Below are 21,943 nucleotides of genomic sequence, written 5' to 3'. Positions count from 1 at the left end.
TGAAACACCATGACCTCGGCCCAGAGGCCTCGGTCAGTATTTTCAAGACCTTGGTCACGGTATTTCACGATACAGACCTCCCAGCTAGTAAATAACATATATGCATATATTGAGACATTGTATTGAAACAATGATTGATTGAACAATATTCATGATTCATTGATTGACCAATTAGCTGGTGGAATAAATCTTCCATTCTGTCTGTCTGTATTTTATATGCAAGTTATAACATCAGTCAAATGTGCACTAATCACTACCCGTATTGATGAAAAAACCCCGTTTTGTCCAATACGGGCGTGAAAAAAAAATCACTTCCTGAAAGTGGTCGCAGGCAAAATGACGTAGACGATTCGTCATCAATTGTGCGCCTGGCGGGAATCTGCTCAGCTTCGGATTTTTGGAGTTGTTTTAAGTTGAAACCCTTCAGAAAAATTTATTTTATAGGTAATGAAGTTCTTTTATATTTATATTTGTTTTATTTTAGACTGTAATACAATAAAGGGCTAAAAAACGTGAAAATAATCTGATAGTCTAGTTAAGTGCTAACATTGTTAGCAAAACAGATGAGTATTAGGCTATGTGGTGAGTGTAAATGTTGTTGTTTGTTTTGTTCAGAGAAAGCATGCAGGCTTTTCTGAAAGGATCTACACAAAGTGTTAAACTGCAGAAGGACAAAGCCACAGCTTCGAGCAGTGGAGAGAATAAGAGACAGAAACCAGTGCCATGGGTGGAGAAATAGTAAGTGTGTAGGATTATTATTATTATTATTATGCAGTTTATTCAACTTCAGAATCTAAAAAGCTAACCTATGTACAATGTCATCACAGCAAAATCTAAATATTGCCTCACAAAAAGAAAGAAAACATCTGACTCCCTGTATACTCTGCTTGTGATTTCAACTTCATACCTACAGTGGTGCTTGAAAGTTTGTGAACCCTTTAGAATTTTCTATATTTCTGCATAAATATGACCTAAAACATCATCAGATTTTCACACGAGTCCTAAAAGTAGATAAAGAGAACCCAGTTAAACAAATGAGACTAAAATATTATACTTGGTCATTTATTTATTTATTTATTGAGGAAAATGATCCAATATTACATATCTGTGAGTGGCAAAAGTATGTGAACCTCTAGGATTAGCAGTTAATTTGAAGGTGAAATTAGAGTCAGGTGTTTTCAATCAATGGGATGACAATCAGGTGTGAGTGGGCACCCTGTTTTATTTAAAGAACAGGGATCTATCAAAGTCTGATCTTCACAACACATGTTTGTGGAAGTGCATCATGGCACGAACAAAGGAGATTTCTGAGGACCTCAGAAAAAGCGTTGTTGATGCTCATCAGGCTGAAAAAGGTTAGAAAACCATCTCTAAAGAGTTTGGACTCCACCAATCCACAGTCAGACAGATTGTGAACAAATGGAAGTAATTCAAGACCATTGTTACCCTCCCCAGGAGTGGTCGACCAACAAAGATCACTCCAAGAGCAAGGCGTGTAATAGTCGGCGAGGTCACAAAGGACCCCAGGGTAACTTCTAAGCAACTGAAGGCCTCTCTCACATTGGCTAATGTTCATGAGTCCACTATCAGGAGAACACTGAACAACAATGGTGTGCATGGCAGGGTTGCAAGGAGAAAGCCACTGCTCTCCAAAAAGAGCCTTGCTGCTCGTCTGCAGTTTGCTAAAGATCATGTGGAGAAGCCAGAAGGCTGTTGGAAAAATGTTTTGTGGACGGATGAGACCAAAATAGAACTTTTTGGCTTGAATGAGAAGCGTTATGTTTGGAGAAAGGAAAACACTGCATTCCAGCATAAGAACCTTATCCCATCTGTGAAACATGGTGGTGGTAGTATCATGGTTTGGGCCTCTTTTGCTGCATCTGGGCCAGGACGGCTTGCCATCATTGATGGAACAATGAATTCTGAATTATACCAGCGAATTCTAAAGGAAAATGTCAGGACATCTGTCCATGAACTGAATCTCAAGAGAAGGTGGGTCATGCAGCAAGACAACGACCCTAAGCACACAAGTCATTCTACCAAAGAATGGTTAAAGAAGAATAAAGTTTTGGAATGGCCAAGTCAAAGTCCTGACCTTAATCCAATCGAAAAGGACCTGAAGCGAGCAGTTCATGTGAGGAAACCCACCAACATCCCAGAGTTGAAGCTGTTCTGTACGGAGGAATGGGCTAAAATTCCTCCAAGCCGGTGTGCAGGACTGATCAACAGTTACCGGAAACATTGAGTTGCAGTTATTGCTGCACAAGGGGGTCACACCAGATACTGAAAGCAAAGGTTCACATACTTTTGCTACTCACAGATATGTAATATTGGATCATTTTCCTCAATAAATAAATGACTAAGTATAATATTTTTGTCTCATTTGTTTAACTGGGTTCTCTTTATCTACTTTTAGGACTTGTGTGAAAATCTGATGATGTTTTAGGTCATTTATGCAGAAATATAGAAAATTCTAAAGGGTTCACAAACTTTCAAGCACTACTGTATCTCAATATTACCTTCCAGGCATTTAGCAGACGCTCTTATTCAGAGTGATGCACAACATAACCCAGAACAGCCTGGGCGGCAGTTGGGGGTTAGGGCACTTCAGCCATTCCTGCTGGTCTGGGGAATCAAACCGGCAACCTTTTGGTCTTCAAGATGCTTTTCTAATCATGAGGCTGTGGCTTGCACATTTCATACCGTGATTTTTATATATTCTCTTGAAGATGTGAGGGAAACACTATCATCTTATTGACTAGATTGTAACACACTCTTAAAAGTCCTCGCCATATTCAGTGTGCTTGAAGGGACGAGATCAACTTTACAATCTGAAATACTTCGAAATCTAAGTAAAACTAACCATCATCTTCTTTTGGCTGCTCCCGATTAGGGGTCACCACAGCGGATCTTTCGTCTCCATTGCTCCCTGTCTTCCGCATCTTTCTCTACCACTTTCATGTCCTCTTTCACTACATCCATGTATCTCCTCTCTGGCCTTTTTCGTCTGCCTGGCAGCTCCATCCTCAGCATTCTCCTTCCAACATGTCCCCATACCATCTCAGTCTCATCTCTCTTAGCTTCATTCCCAAGCTCTCCACATGTGCTTGTTCCTTATCCTGTCCAACCTCTCATCGCAAACCTTCACGTCCTCAACTCCGCCACCTCTTCGTTAAGGGTACGGTCTCCAATCTGTACATCACATCTGGTCTCACTACTGTCTAATACATCTTACCTTTCACTCTTGTTGGGACTTTCCTATCACAAATGACTCCTGAAATCCTTCTCCAGCTGCTCCACCCTGCCTGCGCTCTCTTTCTCACCTCACTATCGCAGACCCCATTTTCCTGCACAGTTGACCCCGGGTACTTGAATTCACCAAGTTTCTTTACGTCTACTCCTTGCATCTTCACGACACTCTCATCCCCGTTCTCACTGATGCACATGCATTCTGTTTTGCTCCTGCTCACCTTCATTCCTCTTCGTTCCAACGCATCCCTCCATATCTCCAAACCCAACTCAACCTCCTTTCTACTTGCACCATGTATCACAATATCAGAAATAAAACAACCTATTTACTATAAATCATCAAAAAAAAAATCAAAATATTGCATCTCAAAAAGAAAAAAACAATGCATGGTGCTTGTGAGGTCATACAGTTTATCTCAGTACCATCTTATCGACAAGATTTTGACGGGATCTTAAAAGTCCGAGCAATGTTCGGCGCGCTTGATATTATTACATCGTTATCTCTCTCTCGGGATCCCTCGTAATCGAGTAGGATTGTCTAATCAAGTTCACTTACAGGGCTCTACATTAACTTTTGAAACCACTTGTCCTGTCGGGCAAGTTGAAAGGAAGTTGACTTGTCCGAAGAAAAATTTGAGAAAAAATCCCACAAAAACTATTTGTAATAAACTAATTTCACCAGAATTACTTTAACACAATCTATTCACTGTAGAAAAAAATTGGACTCCATCAATCATTAATTTATTTATGAGAAATTGAAAACCAGAAAATTAAAATTATACAGTATATTTTCATTTTTAAATTATTAACTTTGAATATATATCCTCCACTGATTAATTATTGTTGTCTAATTATTCATTGTGGCTCCTGTATGGTATTTAATGGTTGCGATGAAAGTTGCGGTGTTTTTTAGGTTTTTGTTGCGATTACGTTGCGGGAGGAAGTGAAAGTTGCGAGAAATTGTTGCGATTTTCTCTTTTTGTGATTAAAATTGATATGTTAAATATTAAGTTATTACTGAAAAACTATTGATTAAAAAAACAAAGATACTGAGAAATGGTCCTATAAACATCTTTACCAATATAAAAGATTACCAGGACTACAAAAATGCAGAAAAATAGGCTTTACTTATCCAAATGCACCTGTTGGTTCAAAAGTTAAAGTGCAGAGAACCTCACAGCACAACATGAAGTTACCTTAAAATATAATATAAATGCCTCAGCTTTCATGTAAGAAAAAAACTATTAATACTTAGGGCTGGGTATTGGCAAAGACTTCACGATTCAATTCGAATCACGATTCACATGCCACGATGCGATACTATCACGATTCATCACGATTCTTGAATCATTGCGATGCATTGCGATATTTTCAATATATTTAAGTGAAAATGTAAAAAATAGAGCATAATTACCAGTGGCTGTGTACGATCTGGATAGTGTCTTCAATTGATACATCACACAGCAACTCAGTTCATATATACATGAATTTATTTAACATTATTGCCATTAAAACATTCTTAATACTTTGGTGGACACACTAATTACAAAAAGTGCAAATGATTAAGGTAGAATAATAAAAGAAAACTAATAAAATAAGGCTCATCAGTGACTGCCATTTTAAGTAGCTGCCATTAACAATAACATTTAACAGACATCAGATGGCACACTGAGAAAAAAGTGCATATGATCAATAGAACTGAATGTGTGCAATGTTGGTGCCGGTGTGGGACTCAAACAGAGCCCTAGTCTGTAACACGTGAGAAACCAACTCCCAGCTCTCGTCAATGTGGTGCGATGTTATAGTGAGGTATGGCTCTGTGGCTCGCGAAGTCCATCCATCGCATGTGAGGGCAACGCTTTCTGTAGAGGCGAGGGATTTTTTAACTTGTAGCTTTACCTTTTCATACATGTCCGGGATCATTACTTCTGTAAATTGTTTTCGGCTAGGGATCACATAACGAGGCTCGAGTGTGTTTATCATACTTCTGAACCCACGATTTTCCACCACGCAATATGGCCGTAAATCTTGGCAAATGAATTCTGCAATGGACTCAGTTATTTTTTTCGCACGTACAGATGAGGGTGCGAGCTTGCTGTCGAGGGTTGTTTGTTTTATCATGGGTTGTGGTGGTTGTTGCTGTTGCAGTTTGTCTGGATGGCGCCTCTGAATGTGTGCTCTTAAGTTTGTTGTATTTCCACAATACTTTATCGACATGCTACAGTGTCTACAAATTGCGTGAGTCATGTCCATTTCATTTTTACCGTCTTTGTTTCGGAAGCCGAAATGCGTCCAAACATCGGCTTTAAACTGTGAGGGAGGCACGCGAATCTTCTCGGCTTCGTCCATGTTGCAAACAGAGAGAGCACTAGGCGCCCGCTTTCGGAAATACCAATGGCATGAAGAAGGCAGCGGGCGTCAACAACTCCACTGCGCCATCTACATGATTGGATGTTGTAGCCTAGGCTACTTGTTTTTGGCTGATATTCGCCTACCGTTCATACAGTTTTATTCATTTATTTTTTAACGTTAATAATCGATATTTGGCATCAAGAATCGATGCAGTATATCGTGAAAGTTGGCGATGCAATGCATCGCCATGACGATTAATTTGCACACCACTATTAATACTAGTACTGTGTGCAGGCAGTCTCTCCTGAAGACTAAATTAAACAATAATTATAAACTAATAAAATAAATGGCTCAGGCTTCATAGAAGAAAAAAACAATTTGAACAGAATCTCACAGTATGATGCTGAAGCTGCCTAAACAATGGAAAATAAAATACCATTTTGGTAAAAACGTTGGCATCCATTAATTTCTTGTATTAAGTAAAAAATAAAGTGCGCACAGTCCTTCACTGTAAACAGAACACACTTTCAGTAACAGAATTTAAGCCTACATAAACACTGACTCGCACATGCTGCTTCTCTTGAACGGAAACACGGAAGTAAGGCGGAAGGTAGTTTGTCGACGTCACCTCAAGACGACGCCAACGATTAGTCAAATTTGCGGGAAAGTTGCGGTGATCGGATATAATTGCAACACCGCCCTGAATTCGCGGGGATTGGTTGAATTTGCGTTGATGTTGCAAATCGCAACATTGCGAAATCCTGGAGGGTCTGGTAAACAACCGTTTACTTTTCAGCTCAAATACACGAAGCGGTATTGGCCGGTTTCGCAAGCGGAATATTGCGCATGTGCACATCACTCTTTCTGAAGAGAAACATCCGGCGATTCATCAAAACAATATGTCGAGTGAGATGCTTCGGAAATCATGTGAATAAACTGATAAATTTGATATGTAACCCGAATATCGGCGTATTTTGGCACTTGTCCGATCGGACAAGTAACTGAGACGATGAACTTGTCCGACATAAAGGATCACTTGTCCCGGACAAGCGGACAACCGTTAATGTCGAGCCCTGACTTATACACCCGCTGGTGGCTTACAAGCTCTATTCTGGAGGCGCATGTTTTGCCGCATATGGAGCAGGTGTTAAAAGCAGACTGTGGCCGACAAGGGGCACGTTCATCACGCTCCTTGCCGCACTGGCGCTTTGCTTCCGCCTTGCGACGGCGCTCCTGCTCAAAGAGCGCCACGGCCTCCCTGACCGAGGCTCGCCACCCATCTCTGTCGCGTGCCAGGTCTTCCCAGACCGGCAAACTGATGTTACACACTTTGAGATTGTCCTTGAAACGCTTTCGTTGTCTCCCTTGTGATCTCATGCCTGATCTCAGCTCCCCATAGAAAATCTGTTTTAGGAGGCGCGAGTCGTCTAGTCTGACCACATGGCCAGTCCATCGTAGTTGGTTTTTCATTATTAAGGCCTCAATGCTGGTACAGTGCGCTTCATCAAGAATGCTGTTATTGGTCCGTCGATCCGGCTAGGCCACACCCAGGATCCGTCGCAGACAGCGCTGATGATATTTTTCGAGGCAGTTGAGGTGTCTCCTATAGGTTGTCCAAGACTCCGAGTTGTATAAAAGGGAGGTTAGCACAACAGCCTTGTAAACAAGGAGTTTAGTGTCTTTCTTTCACCCCCTCTCTTCAAACACTGTCTCACGCAGCCAACCGAAGGCATAGCTTGCGGCTCTTAGATGGTGTATGATGTCAGCTTTTGTTGATGGAACACTACCTAGATAGGAGAAGCTCTGAACGTTCTATCACATCGTTATATCACATGACTGAAACTGGCTCTGATGGAGTGTACTCGGTTTTTAATGATCATCCTCTTACCTCTGTTCCTGCAGCTGTCTGCAACCTTTCTTAAATATGCATGTAAAATCCTAAGGGTTTAAATCACAAATTATAAATTACGTACAAGAGCCTTGATTCGTATTGAGTGTCGAACCCAACCCAATCCAAGTCACGTTTATTTATGCAGCGCATTTTAAAAGAATTTGACCCAAGGCCATCCTTTAAAAAAAAAATCCGTTTCCTGTCCACCAGGTGAGCAAAAAAAATTTTCAGGAGGGAGGGAGTTTATTTTATATCTATCTATCTATCTATCTATCTATCTATCTATCTATCTATCTATCTATCTATCTATCTATCTATCTATCTATCTATCGTGCTGTCAAAAATGTGGCGTTATTAACGCGTTAACTTGACTCAATATTAACGGCGATAATTTTTTATCGCGAGATTAACGCTCTGTGACATGATGCCACGCCCCGCACAGCCAGAGTCCTCTGCCCTCCCCCGAAGAGCCACGGTGCTCGGCTTAGGTTTCGTTTTCCCATCGGCGGCTCCAGCCCCACTTTGCAGTGGCTGTGACAAGACGTGTTATGCTCTGCAATAAAAAAAACATTGGTACAACCAGTGTTCGAACTATGCCGATATTTTCGGGGGGTCTCTTTTTTTTCCCTTGGGGGGGGGGTGCGCTTGCGCTTGTCTCACAGCGCAGATCTCCATCGCGCGCTCACTTCGGATATGCAAATGCTTCCCGTTACACACGATTGCTATGTCAATAAACATCATTTTGCCAATATTTTAGAGACCCCCCAACATTTCCCAAATCATGTTTTCAAGGGATCTCATGTCTGTTTCAGGGGATCTCGGATCCCCCGAGTACCCCCGTAGTTCGAACGGTGAGCAAGCCCATTCACTTTTTTATGCTGATAAGAGAATTACAATGGTTTTTCATGTGACAAAAATGTGCAATTAAATTGCGATTAATCGCGAGTTAACTATGACAGTCACGACATTAATCGCGATTAAATATTTTAATCGCTTGACAGCACTAATAATATATATATATATATATATATATATATATATATATATATATATATATATATATATATGGATGGATAAGAAATCGCAATGCTGTTTGCTTTTTCTTTCAGTACTTTTTTATTACAAAAGCAGACACATTTAATAAAATGACAGTTTAATCAACTGAAACTTGTACAAAAACACGGACTTTTTGTAGTTCTAAATCGAGCGTTAGGCCTAGTTCGGATGAAATTACACTATTAAAATGATCACTGAATGATTTCTTTTTCTGAATCTTTACTATTTTGTTGTTCGCTAGAATACCATTTTGCGATTTCACACTTAAGCAAATGTTTGAAAACTCCGGATCTCCTTCCTTCATGGTGGCTGCCGTTTTTTTTTTGTGCCGCACAGCGCATGCACAGAGCTGATTCGATTCTATATTCTGCGCAGAATGTGTAAATGTCAAGTTCGATTTTAGATTTACGAACCTGAAAAAAATGTCGAAAAACCGGCGTTAAAAAAAAAAAAAAATTTAAACCGCACAAACGGCACTCACCCGGCCGGTGGACCGGAAACGGAACATTTTTTAATAATGGCCCAAAGTGCTGTGCAATAATGAGGCATAAATGACAGAGGAAAAAAAAAACAATTTCTTTCTTTCATCTTCTGCTTGTACTTTGAGGTGTCTCAGGGAGTTGGAGACACCGGTCAAGGGCTTGGTGGGCAGCTTCTGTCGCAGACAGGTCGTAGATTCTGAGGGTTTCCCTCACGCCGTCAATCCAGCGTTTGCGAGGCCGCCCTCGAGCTCGGGTCTCTGAGCTCTTTTGTTGTCGGGTCTAAAAGTCCGTTTTTTTCTCCTTGTATTTTCGTGAGCAATCTGAAGATCCACTTCCGGCTTGCTAGGCTAGTCGAAGTTTCACCAGAACCCTGTTAGCTGGTTTGCTTGGAAGATTCCCCCAAACAAACTGTTTCCACCTCCCACGACGATGAACGAGGGGTTGGACTTTTGAGAGGTGATTTAAAAAAAAATATATTTTTTTTTAAATTAAAAATGTTGAATTTTTAAGTCTGTTTATTTAAATTTCTGTGATACAGACTTAAAAATTAAACAATGACTTCATCCAATTACCCACAATAAAAAGCTGGAGGAAAAGTGTTAGAAAGTAACGATCCTTCCCGAAAGCACCAGCAGTTATGTCTAAACTGCCTGCCTCATGCCCCTTTTCCACCGAAGCAGTTCCAGGGCCGGTTCGGGACCAGTGCTTAGTTTGGAACCGGGTTTTCTGTTTCCACTGACAAAGAACTGGCTCTGGGGCCAGAAAAACCGGTTCCAGGCTAGCACCAACTCTCTGCTGGGCCAGAGGAAAGAACCGCTTATGTCAGCGGGGGGGGCGGAGTTGTTAAGACCAACAACAATAACAAGACCGTGAAAGATCGCCATTTTTAAGCGACGAGAAGCAGCAGCTGTACAAACGCAAAGTCATTTATTATTATTGTTGTTGTTGCTGCTGCTGCTTCTTCCATGTTTTTGCTTCGATATTCGCGCCAAGGTTTGTGCAAACATAGTGATGTAACTGACGTATACAAAGATGTAATGACGTGGCTTCCCTTAGCACCGTGAGCTATGGAAAAGCAAACTGGTTCTCAGCTGGCTCGCAAGTTGAACAAGTTGTGAACCAGCACCAGCACTGGCCCCGAACCAGCCCTGGAACTGATTTGGTGGAAAAGGGGTATCAGTGACGTTGCTGCTGAGTTGGTACGACCCAGGTAGAAGACATGTTATTTGCATATGTCTGAAACAGAATAGTCCAAGTGTGTAGGGGTGTTAGGTTGGTTACCTGCCGATGTGTCTTTAGTTTAAGGGTGCTGTGGCTTTAAACTGTCAGAGCCAATCCAAACTTGATTGGCTGCCTTAGTGGGAGTCCAAGAGTACAAAAGGGGACGGACTTTTAGTTTGAAACGGACACATTTTGGGAAGCAATGGAGTTGCTGTGTTGTTCGAGGTCTTCCAGGCTGATTTGTGTTTCGAAAGCTGATGTTCAGTTATGCAGTCTGAGAAGTTAGCAACTTTACACATTATGCGCACCCTGGATCATCTTCATCTTTGCGGGCCATCAGGATTTCATCTGGGACAGACGTTTGGATCTTTAGTAAAAGCGCTCTTTTTTTTTTTTCCTTTTGGTTTTTCAAGGCCCTTTTTGTTTTGTTTTTTTGGACTAAAAATATTGGCGCTCCATAGCATAAAATTATGACTATTTCTTGTTGAATCATGTTATGGTAATATATTTTCTGTGTATTAAAAATGTATGTAATATATGAATAGTGTGTGTAATATATATATATATATATATATATATATATATATATATATATATATATATATATATATATATATATTTGTGGGGTTTTTTTTCACATCACAGAATACCAGCTTTTGTTTGGGATCCATTTTAGGGAGGTTGAATTTGGGACATAGGTTCTCTGACCTTGGGTTCTAGGATTCCGTAACAAAAAGAAAATGGGTCGATCTGGAACGCCCATACACCTGCTACATGTCCCTAAAACTTTTCAAAAAGCTTTTAAAAATGGTTAAATTCAGGGTTGGCTGGTTCGCAGGGCTTCCTCTCGTTTTGGGGGAGAGGGACGACAACGACTTTCAAGAGGTGTATGGGAGCGCACCTGCAATGTCATGGTAGGAGAAACACTGAAAAGTTTCACGGGAAAATCGAATCATGAATCTAGTGTCGTGATTCGAATCACGAGCCGAGTGAACCATTACACGCCTTTTGCATGGTATTACTTAGCCGTTTCTAGTTGCGTCCAATTTCCTGGAGCATCCCTGAAGCCTTTCTCCAAGGCAATGACAAAAATTACAGCTTGTCAAGCGCAAACATCCTTAAGAGACATTCGAACGATCGTTACAAAACACCGACACTGAAGAATCCTTCGATAAACGTGACAGAATCGTTATCTCAACAACGAGTCATATTTCCTCACAAAATGTTTTTTTTTTTGGGATGGAGGGGGAGCATTAACTCCATTTTGGCCTCTATATTGTCTTGTTTCCTGTTAATAAAATGCTTCAAGTGAATTCTTTTTGACTTCTGTGGAAACAAGTGCAACAGAACCACCAGCGACTGTAATACACAGACTGGTATAAAGTAGATGCTGGGGCTGATTTCTTTCGAGCCCAGACTGTAGATTCATGCAGCTTGTTGTCAGTCATAGCAAATGAATCGCGCTTGGTGAATCGTGCCCGAGGTTTGTTGTCCGTTTAAACCTGATTTACAGACCCGTCGGGAAAACGATGTCATCGTTAATTGAGGAGAAGATGCCTGTGAAATCTAAAAGCAGTGTAGTTAACGTGAACAAGGTGGATTGCTTTGTCAGTCGGTGATATTTCAAAATATGTTTAAGGAAGAAAGTAGAAGTAAATAGATTAAGCAAGCACTGTTCAGTCAAAAGTACAAATTACACGAAGGGATGATGTAAATGTCCATTTCGTGCGCTTTGTAGGAAAGACCTGACGAACGACGAGCACAGCTTTTCGGTTTACCATACTGTGCATTTTGCGCTCCTCCGTATTGAAGGGTTCTGTGATGTCAGTATTTAGAGGTCAGTCCTACGGTGAAGATACAGATGCAGGAATTTTGACCATGAGCTGACTTATACAACAATGAATATCAAGCCAACATGATACAGTTCCTCAATGTTATAAATGCATGTGTATATATATGATATTTAAATTTTCTGTTTGGTTGAAATGCTCACTAATACCCTGTCCACACTAGGGATTTCGTACCGCAACACCTGTCCACACTAGCAACTATACCGGTACTGTAGCGGTATAACTGTATCGGTACGAAACCCACAAATGTATGGGTTTCGTACCGGTACAGTATCGGTACTGTTGCGCTTCGCTGTAGTGTGGACAGATGAAGCGGTTCTGTATCGATACAAATATAATGCGCAAAGTCACACACCTCAATCGATGTCTTCGCTGAATAAAATAGTGAAGAACGGAGATTCGTTTTCTTTGTTTCTTTCTCAACTGCCTCGCGCGTTTTATATGATTCGACTGAATAAATGACCACCAGAAATACAGACTGTACACTGACAACAAAAAGCACGCACACGTTTCATCCGTACGGAAGCCGAGAGAGGCCCTTCATATAATCCTTTTTTTTTTTTAATTCACCTTGTTATCCTGAGATAACGACATAATTAATTCAGGATCTCAAGAAAACAACACAACTAATTCTAGATCTCGAGAAAACAAAACCGTTATTTCATGATCTCGAGTAAACAGCTGAGAAATAGTTCATTCAGGTGCGCCAAGAGACTTGTGATATGCTGACTTTGGGGCTATTTCTCATTCTGTATAGACGCAACTTTGGTCGTTAGAATGTCTGGAATAATCGATCACCTAATAAGGCAATATTTTAATCAGGGGTTGACACAGGGAGAGATTGCATTAAGTCTTTTAATAAGGGATCATTTATTAAAAATTAGTCCGCGGCACCTCCGCAGAAGACTGGCCCGGCTTCGTCTCTACCGACGGAGATACAGTGATCCAGCTGAGATCATGAAATAATTTTGTTTTCTCGAGATCTCGAAATAACGGATGCCATATATTCTCGGAAGGAAGTTACTCGGTAACCACGGAAACATTTCGCGCACATGCATTTCAACTACCGTGAAAGAAAACCGCAAACATTTCTCGCTAGTGTGGACAGATGCACTAAACTGTACCGGTATACTTTGTATCGATACAGTTATACCACTTTCGTACCGGTATAAGTGTGAACACAGCATAAATCTCCAGGGCTGGGTTTCCCAAAATTCTCTGAAGGCTAAGAGTGTCTTTAATTGCCTCTTAGGCTCCATCGTTAAGCTAACGTGGTTTTCCTGAACAAAGCTGTAGCCCCAAAGTAGTACTTGAGTTCGCTCTGAACTTACGATGGACCTGGATCACTCTTTCGCAGCAAAGAGCGTCTCGTCACGAATGCGATGCGCCTCCGAGGGACTCTCGCAATCAACCGGTGGAGACTGAGGTTGAATCTGCTGGTGGAGTTCATTTATTTTTCTTGTACATTGAGTTAATTATTTCATAAAAATATGCAAAACGTTGTGAATATATTTTAATATGTTATGGAATTGCGTATGGATATCGTAACGTCACATTATCTATCCATCCGTTATCTGTAATCAGTTATCCTGTGCGGTGTCGCAGGCAAGCTGGAGCCTATCCCAGCTGACTACAGGCGAAAGGCGGGGTACACCCTGGACAAGTCGCCAGGTCATCACAGGGCTGACACATAGACACAGACAAACATTCACACTCACATTCACACCTACGCTCAATTTAGAGTCACCAGTTAACCTAACCTGCATGTCTTTGGACTGTGGGGGAAACCGGAGCACCCGGAGGAAACCCACACGGACACGGGGAGAACATGCAAACTCCACACAGAAAGGCCCTCGCTGGCCATGGGGCTCGAACCCGGACCTTCTTGCTGTGAGGCGACAGCGCTAACCACTACACCACCGTGCCGCCTGTTGATTTAATTAAAAAAAAAAAACACACACACACACTCGGAATGAATATATGTTATTTACCAGCTGGGAGGTTCGTATCTTGAAATACCGTGACCGAGGTCTTGAAAGTACTGAGCAAGGCCCTCTGAGCCGAGGTCAGTATTCAAGGCCGAGGTCACGGTATTTCACCATATGGACCGACCTTAAGCTGGTAAATAATATATTTATTTTTTTCTTTAGCAAATTCTAACAGAAAACGAGAGCACCCGAAAGGGAAAACCGAGCCGAGCCGCCATTTTGAATCCTCATTCACGGCTGTAATGCAAATGGCTTCCTCCTCGGTATACAAGTGCACTTCCATGGCAGGAAAAAAAACTACATTTTGCCGCCTATGTAGTCCCCTATTTATACAAATGGCAGTCATTCAGGATTCAGCCATGTTTTTGCTCGGCGTTAGCAAGTTAGAGGTTTTTAGCTTTCTCCTGAAATGTTTTCTTTTATTTCTTCTCCCTCAGGGGAGTAAAACTCACTTTCGCTTTGAACACTGTCGTTATCGCTATCCATGCTGTAAAATTAATGCTATTCTCCTGAGAAATGCTGGCAAAGATTTATAAGATTTTTGATAATCTGATAAATAAATCTTAGATAAATGTTGACAAAAAATGCTACTGTGTTTGTTGTTGTGAATGAACGAGTTGCCAGAGGTCCGTAACTGGGGTCCGTACCGTAGGATACGGACCCGCTCGCCAGCCAATCAGAACACAGGATTTGATGGAAACCGGACTGTGGAAAAATAAGTTATTGTCCAAAAAATGTAAAATACCGTATTTTTCGGACTATAAGTCGCACTTTTTTTCATGGTTCGGCTGGCCATGTGACTTATACTCCGGTGCGACGTATATATGTTTTTTTTTTTTTTTTTTTCACCGCGGAATAACTGGAGCTGATGCTGAGTCTGACGACAGCCACGCAGAAGAAGAGGAAACGGCGCTTCATCTGCCGCTGGAGTTGGCAGAGTTGTTCAGAAGCGACACCGAGGATGAGGAATTCAATGGATTTGCTGATTTGGAGTGAAATCATCAGCTTGATAAACTTGATTGACCTGTGTTTTATTATTAATGATAGGCCTATAGTTATTTAAATAAGTTATGTAATGATTTTAGGCAGTGCTTAATTTGTGAAGTGGGAGGTCCCAGAATGCAGGAGGTGGGTGGGTCCGGCGACTCAAAAAAAAAAAAAGGCGGGGGATGGTTTACTATAACTTTACGCACATGCGCTTATTGTGTGTGTAAAATAATAATAATAATAATAATAACAGACATTATGATCTTAGAAAACGCTTTAGTGACAAACAGTTACAGACAGTAATATGTCGTGATATTATATTATAAAATATTAATTTTTATTAGTCTATATATTAAATTATATATTACATTTATCTTCTAAAATAACAGACTGTACTCATCACAACCGGTTTATTTCACCATTGGAGATCAGATCACACAAGACATGAGTTAAATGACTCATTTTAAGGATTTAAGTAGGGGATTTAAAAGTGGTTGTTGTTGTTGTTGTTGGTTTTTTTTTCACTAGACGGTTGTTTTTACTACCGTACCTGTCTTTGGAGATGATATATACCTATAGCCTACTTGACCTCTGATTTGATGAAATAAAATTTGACAAAAATGAAGAATGACACTCCTCGATGATGACTACAGCTTTAATAACACAGATGAAAGAGCCATGGGGCGATAATAAGCCCTACCGCTAAAAATATTCTAAAAGCAAACTGATTAATGCATCAGTAATAGGCTACTAATATTAGTTATAATAATAATATAGGCTATTAGTAATAACGATAGTAGTAGATATTTAAAATAATCAGACTAGGCTACTTACAGGGCAAAGGGCGCGTTATCACTGCTCAGCTGTTCGTTTATTAAATAAACAATGCAGTCGCGCAGTAACCACGCGCCGCTTATCAGATAGAATCACAGATTTTATGGATAGAATAACCCTTCAAAAAAGTGCGACTTATAGTCCGGTGCGACGTATATATGTTTTTTTCGTCTTCATAATGCATTTTTTGGCTGATGCGACTTAAACTCCGGAGCGAGGTATAGTCTGGAAAATACGGTAGTTTAAATTATGAATTTCCACGTGATATATGTAATGCTTAACCATGATGCAATATATTAACACATTTTAAATTTCATTGGTTTTTGGTTAAAATCGAATGCTGTGTGACTCATCAACTGGATTTCAAAATCCTTCCTATGCCATGTGGCGTAAAGGGTGGCGCCGATCTCCATTTCCGTAGCCCTCAGCCTCTCGCCTATATTACATAGCTAGGGTTACAATGGGGGCTGGGTGTCCTCTGGTAACCGCGAGAGTTTGACTCCTTACTCGCATCTGTATTGCAGCGTGCCTTACCAGATGGCAGTAGGTACCATTTTTATGATGGTCTTTGGTATGACCCGACCGTGAGTAGAACTCGCGACCTCGCGATCGAGAGGCAGACACGCTAACCACGAGGCCAACTCACGGTTCATCGACTGGATTTAGCAGCTACCAATGCCTTCAACAACTACAGTACGATTGCCTTTAGCAACTACTAATGTCTATATCGAGGATGCGCGTTGCAAAGACGCTCTTATCAAAGCTGCTCTTCAGACTCCTTCTTTTGAGTGAGTTCGGGAAAGCCATGTACAGGGACAACGTTCGTTGCTCGAGAGCGTCTTTAAACTCATTCTTTAGCCCTAAAGTGCAAAGTTATCGGGAAACCCACTCCAGGAGCTTTACTTTGGCTAGAATTGTATAAAGTGGTGATAAATTGTGACTCTGAACACTGAAGATGATTACTCAGGACGTGCATGGCTTCTGGGTTCACGTCTCCACCTTCCTCCTTTTAAACAGCAGACCCAAGTGTGTGGATGAAGTTGCTTTTCAAGAGGAGGTCGTTGCAGTCTTGAAGAAATCGCTAGAGGGCGCTGATGTGAGTGTTTTTCAGCATAAAGTGTCTCATCTACCATGAGACGCATCCTCTCATCTCTTCGTTATTGCTCCAAAGTTAATCCAGGTTCATCCATAAGCGATAGATGAGCATGAGTGGTTACACCGAGCTACAGCATGAATAGTGTTCAGGCTCAAAATAGAATATGTTGTCTGAATATCTGAAAGAATGTGGAAACATCCTCTGTATCTTGAGGATTTCATATAATTTGTCTCAAGCTTTTTTTTTTTCCCCAATAAAAATATTAACAGATTCCTGTTTTCTTCTTTTCCCTTCCAGCTTCCAAATCTTCTGTTTTATGGTCCACCTGGAACAGGAAAGACCTCCACTATTCTTGCTGCTGCCAGAGAGCTTTACGGGTAAAAGCGCACAACCTTTCTTTATTTTAGTTGTAATAAACTTCCACCATTTAGCTGAGTTTCCGCTATTGCACAATAAGCTCCGAATATCTGAAGGAGAATGGAAACATGTGCTTCCTTCAGACTGGGAAGCCAGCACTGACGTTTTCATCCTGCTCATGTAAGAGCACTGTTATGAGTACATGAGCTCGGAATTGGATAGTGTTGCTGTGATGGTCAGGAGGCAAAGGACCATGGGACCAACAATCCTTTTGTTAAATGATTGAATAGAGCTCTGAATTTGCTCAGTGTATACCATATTCTTTGTTTGTAACCTATGCAGTAAAAAATACGCACGATACATATGTTATTTAACAGCTCTGTATCGTGAAATACCGTGACCGAGGTCTTGAAAGTACTGAGCGAGGCCCTCTGGACCGAGGTCACGGTATTTCACCATACGGACCGACCTTAAGCTGGTAAATAATATATTTATTATTTTCTTTACCAAATTCTAACAGAAAACGAGAGCGCCCGAAAGGGAAAACCGAGCCGAGCCGCCATTTTGAATCCTCATTCACGGCTGTAATGCAAATGGCTTCCTCCTCGGTATACAAGTGCACTTCCATGGCAGGAAAAAAACTACATTTTTCTGCCTATGTAGTCCCCTATTTATACAAAAATGAGTCATTCAGGATTCAGCCATGTTTTTGCTCGGCGTTAGCAACAGTTACAGGTTTTTAGCTTTCTCCTGAAATGTTTTCTTTTATTTCTTCTTCATCAGGGTAGTAAAACTCGCTTTCGCTGTGAAGACTGTCGTTATCGCTGTCCATGCTGTAAAATTAATGCTATTATGCTGAGAAATGCTGGCAAAAATTTATAAGATTTTTGATAATCTTATAAATAAATCTTATTTAAAAAAAAAAAAAAAAGATAAATGTTGTCAACGAGCGAGTCGCCAGAGGTCCGTAACTGGGGTCTGTACTGTAGGATACAGACCCGCTCGCCAGCCAATCAGAACGCAGGATTTGATGGAAACCGGACTGCAAAAAAAAAAAATGTCGGTAATGATTCCACATCTGCTCCTTTCAGCACTGGTTGTTGTTGTTTTTCTCGTCTCCAGCCCAGAGCTTTACCGACAGAGAGTGCTGGAGCTGAATGCCTCAGATGAGCGAGGGATTCAGGTGATCCGGGAAAAAGTGAAGAATTTCGCTCAGCTCACGGTGGCTGGGACGCGGCCAGAGTAAGTTTTGTTTCGATGTTGACTGACGCCGGACGATACATAAACCCGTAATATTTTTTGGGATTGTGTGTGTTGGCTTCACACTGTGCTGTCCTCCTTCCAGTGGGAAATCATGTCCTCCGTTTAAAATCATAATTCTGGACGAGGCGGATTCCATGACCGGTGCAGCCCAGGCAGCTCTCAGGCGCACCATGGAGAAAGAGTCGCGCACAACCCGCTTCTGCCTCATCTGCAACTACGTCAGCAGGTCAGACTGACGAAACACCTCAGATGATCTTGGCTCTTATATTACGAAGACTAAACACCTCAGAATGTCTAAGCACTAATATTGTGAGGACTAAACACTTCTGAAGCTCTAAGCTATGCTGTCATTAGGACCAACCACCTCACAAGATCTTGGCACTCGTATTATCAGGACTAAACTAAACACAAAAGAAAAGCTTGGTGCTGATATTATTGGGACTAAACACCTCAGAAGATCTTCACGCTATTATTAGTCAGACTAAAGACCTTGATCTTGGCTCTTGTATTATTCTGACTAAACACCTTATAAGATTTTTGCGCTGTTATTAGTAGGACTAAAGACTTCGATCTTGGCTCTTCATATTATTCTGACTAAACACTTCAGAAGATCTTAGAACTGAGCTTAGTATCAGAACTAAACACGTGGGATGAGTTTAGCTATTAAATTATTCGGAATAAACACAAAGGAAAAGCTTGGAGCTGATATTATTACAACTAAACACCTCAGAAGATCCTGGCGCTGCTACTTTATTATTATTATTATTATTATTATTATTACTAAACACCTCAGAAAGCAATAGTGTTGATATTAGGGCTAAACACTTCAGAAGATCTTGGCTCTAGTATCATCATTATGATTATTATGAGGATTAAATACCTCTGAAGATTTTAGTGCTGATATTATGAAGACTAAATGCCTCAGAAAATCTAAGCAATGTCATCATTAGGACTAAACACCTGAGAAGATCTTGGTGCTGATATTATTAGGACTAAACACTTCCGATTAATTTATCTCTTTAAATTATTAGGACTAAACACAAAAGAAAAGCTTGAAGCTGATATTATTGGGACGAAACACCTCAGAAGATCTTCACGCTCCTATTAGTCGGACGAAAGACCTTGATTTTGGGTCTTTATATTATTCTGACGAAACAGCTTAGAAGATCTTAATGTGGATATTATCAGGACTAAACACTTGGGATGATTTTAGCGATTAAATTATTGAAACTTAACACAAAGGGAAAAAGCTTGGAGCTGATATTATGACAACTGAACACCTCGGAAGATCTTGCTGCTGCTATTATTATTATTATTATTATTATTATTATTAACACTTTAGAAAGCAATAGTGTTGGATTTAGGACTAAACACTAAAGAAGATCTTGGCTCTAGTATTATTATTACTATTATGAGGATTAAATACCTCTGGAGATTTTAGTGCTGATATGAAGACTAAATACCTCAGAAAATCTAAGCAATGTCATCATTAGGACTAAACACAAAAGAAAAGCTTGGAGCTGATTATTATTGGGACTAAACACCTCAGAAGATCTTCACGTTCCTATTAGTCGGACTAAAGACCTTGATTTTGGGTCTTTATATTATTCTGACGAAACAGCTTAGAAGATCTTAGTGTGGATATTATCAGGACTAAACACTTGGGATGATTTTAGCGATTAAATTATTAAGACTTCACACAAAGGGAAAAAGCTTGGAGCTGATATTATGACAACTGAACACCTCGGAAGATCTTGCTGCTGCTATTATTATTATTATTATTATTATTATTATTAACACCTTAGAAAGCAATAGTGTTGGATTTAGGACTAAACACTAAAGAAGATTTTGGCTCTAGTATTATTATTATTACTATTATGAGGATTAAATACCTCTGAAGATTTTAGTGCTGATATGAAGACTAAATACCTCAGAAAATCTAAGCAATGTCATTAGGACTCAAAAGATCTTGGTGCTGATATTATTAGGACTAAACACAAGAAAAGCTTGGAGCTGATATTATTGGGACTAAACACCTCAGAAGATCTTCACGCTCCTATTAGTCGGACTAAAGACCTTGATTTTGGGTCTTTATATTATTCTGACGAAACAGCTTAGAAGATCTTGGTGTGGATATTATCAGGACTAAACACTTGGGATGATTTTAGCTATTAAATTAAGACTTCACACAAAGGGAAAAGCTTGGAGCTGATATTATGACAACTGAACACCTCGGAAGATTTTGCTGCTGCTATTATTATTATTATTATTATTATTATTAAACACCTTAGAAAGCTATAGTGTTGGTTTTAGGATTAAACACAAAAGATGATCTTGGCTCTAGTATTATTACTACTATTATGAGGATTAAATACCTCTGAAGATTTTAGTGCTGATATTATGAAGACTAAATACCTCAAGTCTAAGCAATGTCTTCATTAGGATTAAACACCTCAGAAGATCTTGGTGCTGATATTATTAGGACTAAACACAAAAGAAAAGCTTGGTGCTGATATTATTGGGACTAAACACCTCAGAAGATCTTTGCGCTGTTATTCGTAGGACTAAAGACCTCGATCTTGGCTCTTTATATTATTCGGACTAAACACTTAAGAAGATCTTGGCACTGATTTTAGTCTCAGAAGTAAACACTTTGGATGATTTTAGCTCTTAAGTTGTTAGGAATAAACACAAAGGAAAAGCTTGGAGCTGATATGACGACTAAACACCTCAGAAGATCCTGGCGCCCTTATTATTATGACTAAAGATCACAGAATATCTTGGCTCTTTTATATTATTATTATTAAGACTAAACACCTCAGATGATCTTGGAGCTATTGTTGTTATTATTATGAAACACCTCAGAAGATCTTAGCATTGATTTTATGAGGACTAAACACTTTGGATGATTGTAGCTCTTAAATTATTAGGACTAAACACAAAGGAAATGCTTGGAGCTGGTTATTACAACAACTAAACACCTCGGAAGATCTTGGTGCTGTTAATATTATTACGACGACAAAACATCGCAGAGGATCTTGGCTCTTATTCGGACTAAACACTTGAGAAGATCTTGGCTCTAGTATTATTATTATTATTAGGACCAAATACCTCTGAAGATTTTCTTAGTGTTGATATTATTAGGACTAAACACCTCAGGATCTTGGCACTTATATCAGGACACTTGGGATGAATTTAGCTATTAAATTATTCGGACTAAACACAAAGGAAAAGCTTGGAGCTGATATGACAACTAAACACCTCAGAAGATCCTGGCGCCCTTATTATTATGACTAAAGATCACAGAATATCTTGGC

At 40.2% G+C, this 21,943-nt stretch overlaps 1 protein-coding gene across 1 annotated transcript in view; it reads left to right on the top strand.

Annotated features, from left to right (window-relative positions):
- The first annotated feature begins 351 nt into the window (after positions 1-351).
- rfc4 (replication factor C (activator 1) 4) overlaps positions 352-21,943 on the top strand; it is a 38,985-nt gene continuing 17,393 nt past the window's right edge. The window contains exons 1-6 of the mRNA XM_060940872.1: positions 352-444; positions 616-738; positions 16,928-17,006; positions 17,304-17,383; positions 18,486-18,605; positions 18,709-18,852. Coding sequence (XP_060796855.1) covers positions 623-738; positions 16,928-17,006; positions 17,304-17,383; positions 18,486-18,605; positions 18,709-18,852 — 539 coding nt within the window. The 5' untranslated portion in view covers positions 352-444; positions 616-622. The remainder of the gene's footprint in view (positions 445-615; positions 739-16,927; positions 17,007-17,303; positions 17,384-18,485; positions 18,606-18,708; positions 18,853-21,943) is intronic.

This window comes from Neoarius graeffei, chromosome 15 (assembly GCF_027579695.1).
Source record: "Neoarius graeffei isolate fNeoGra1 chromosome 15, fNeoGra1.pri, whole genome shotgun sequence".
NCBI classification, from domain to species: Eukaryota; Metazoa; Chordata; class Actinopteri; order Siluriformes; family Ariidae; genus Neoarius; species Neoarius graeffei.
This window is presented reverse-complemented; position numbering and strand designations above follow the sequence as displayed.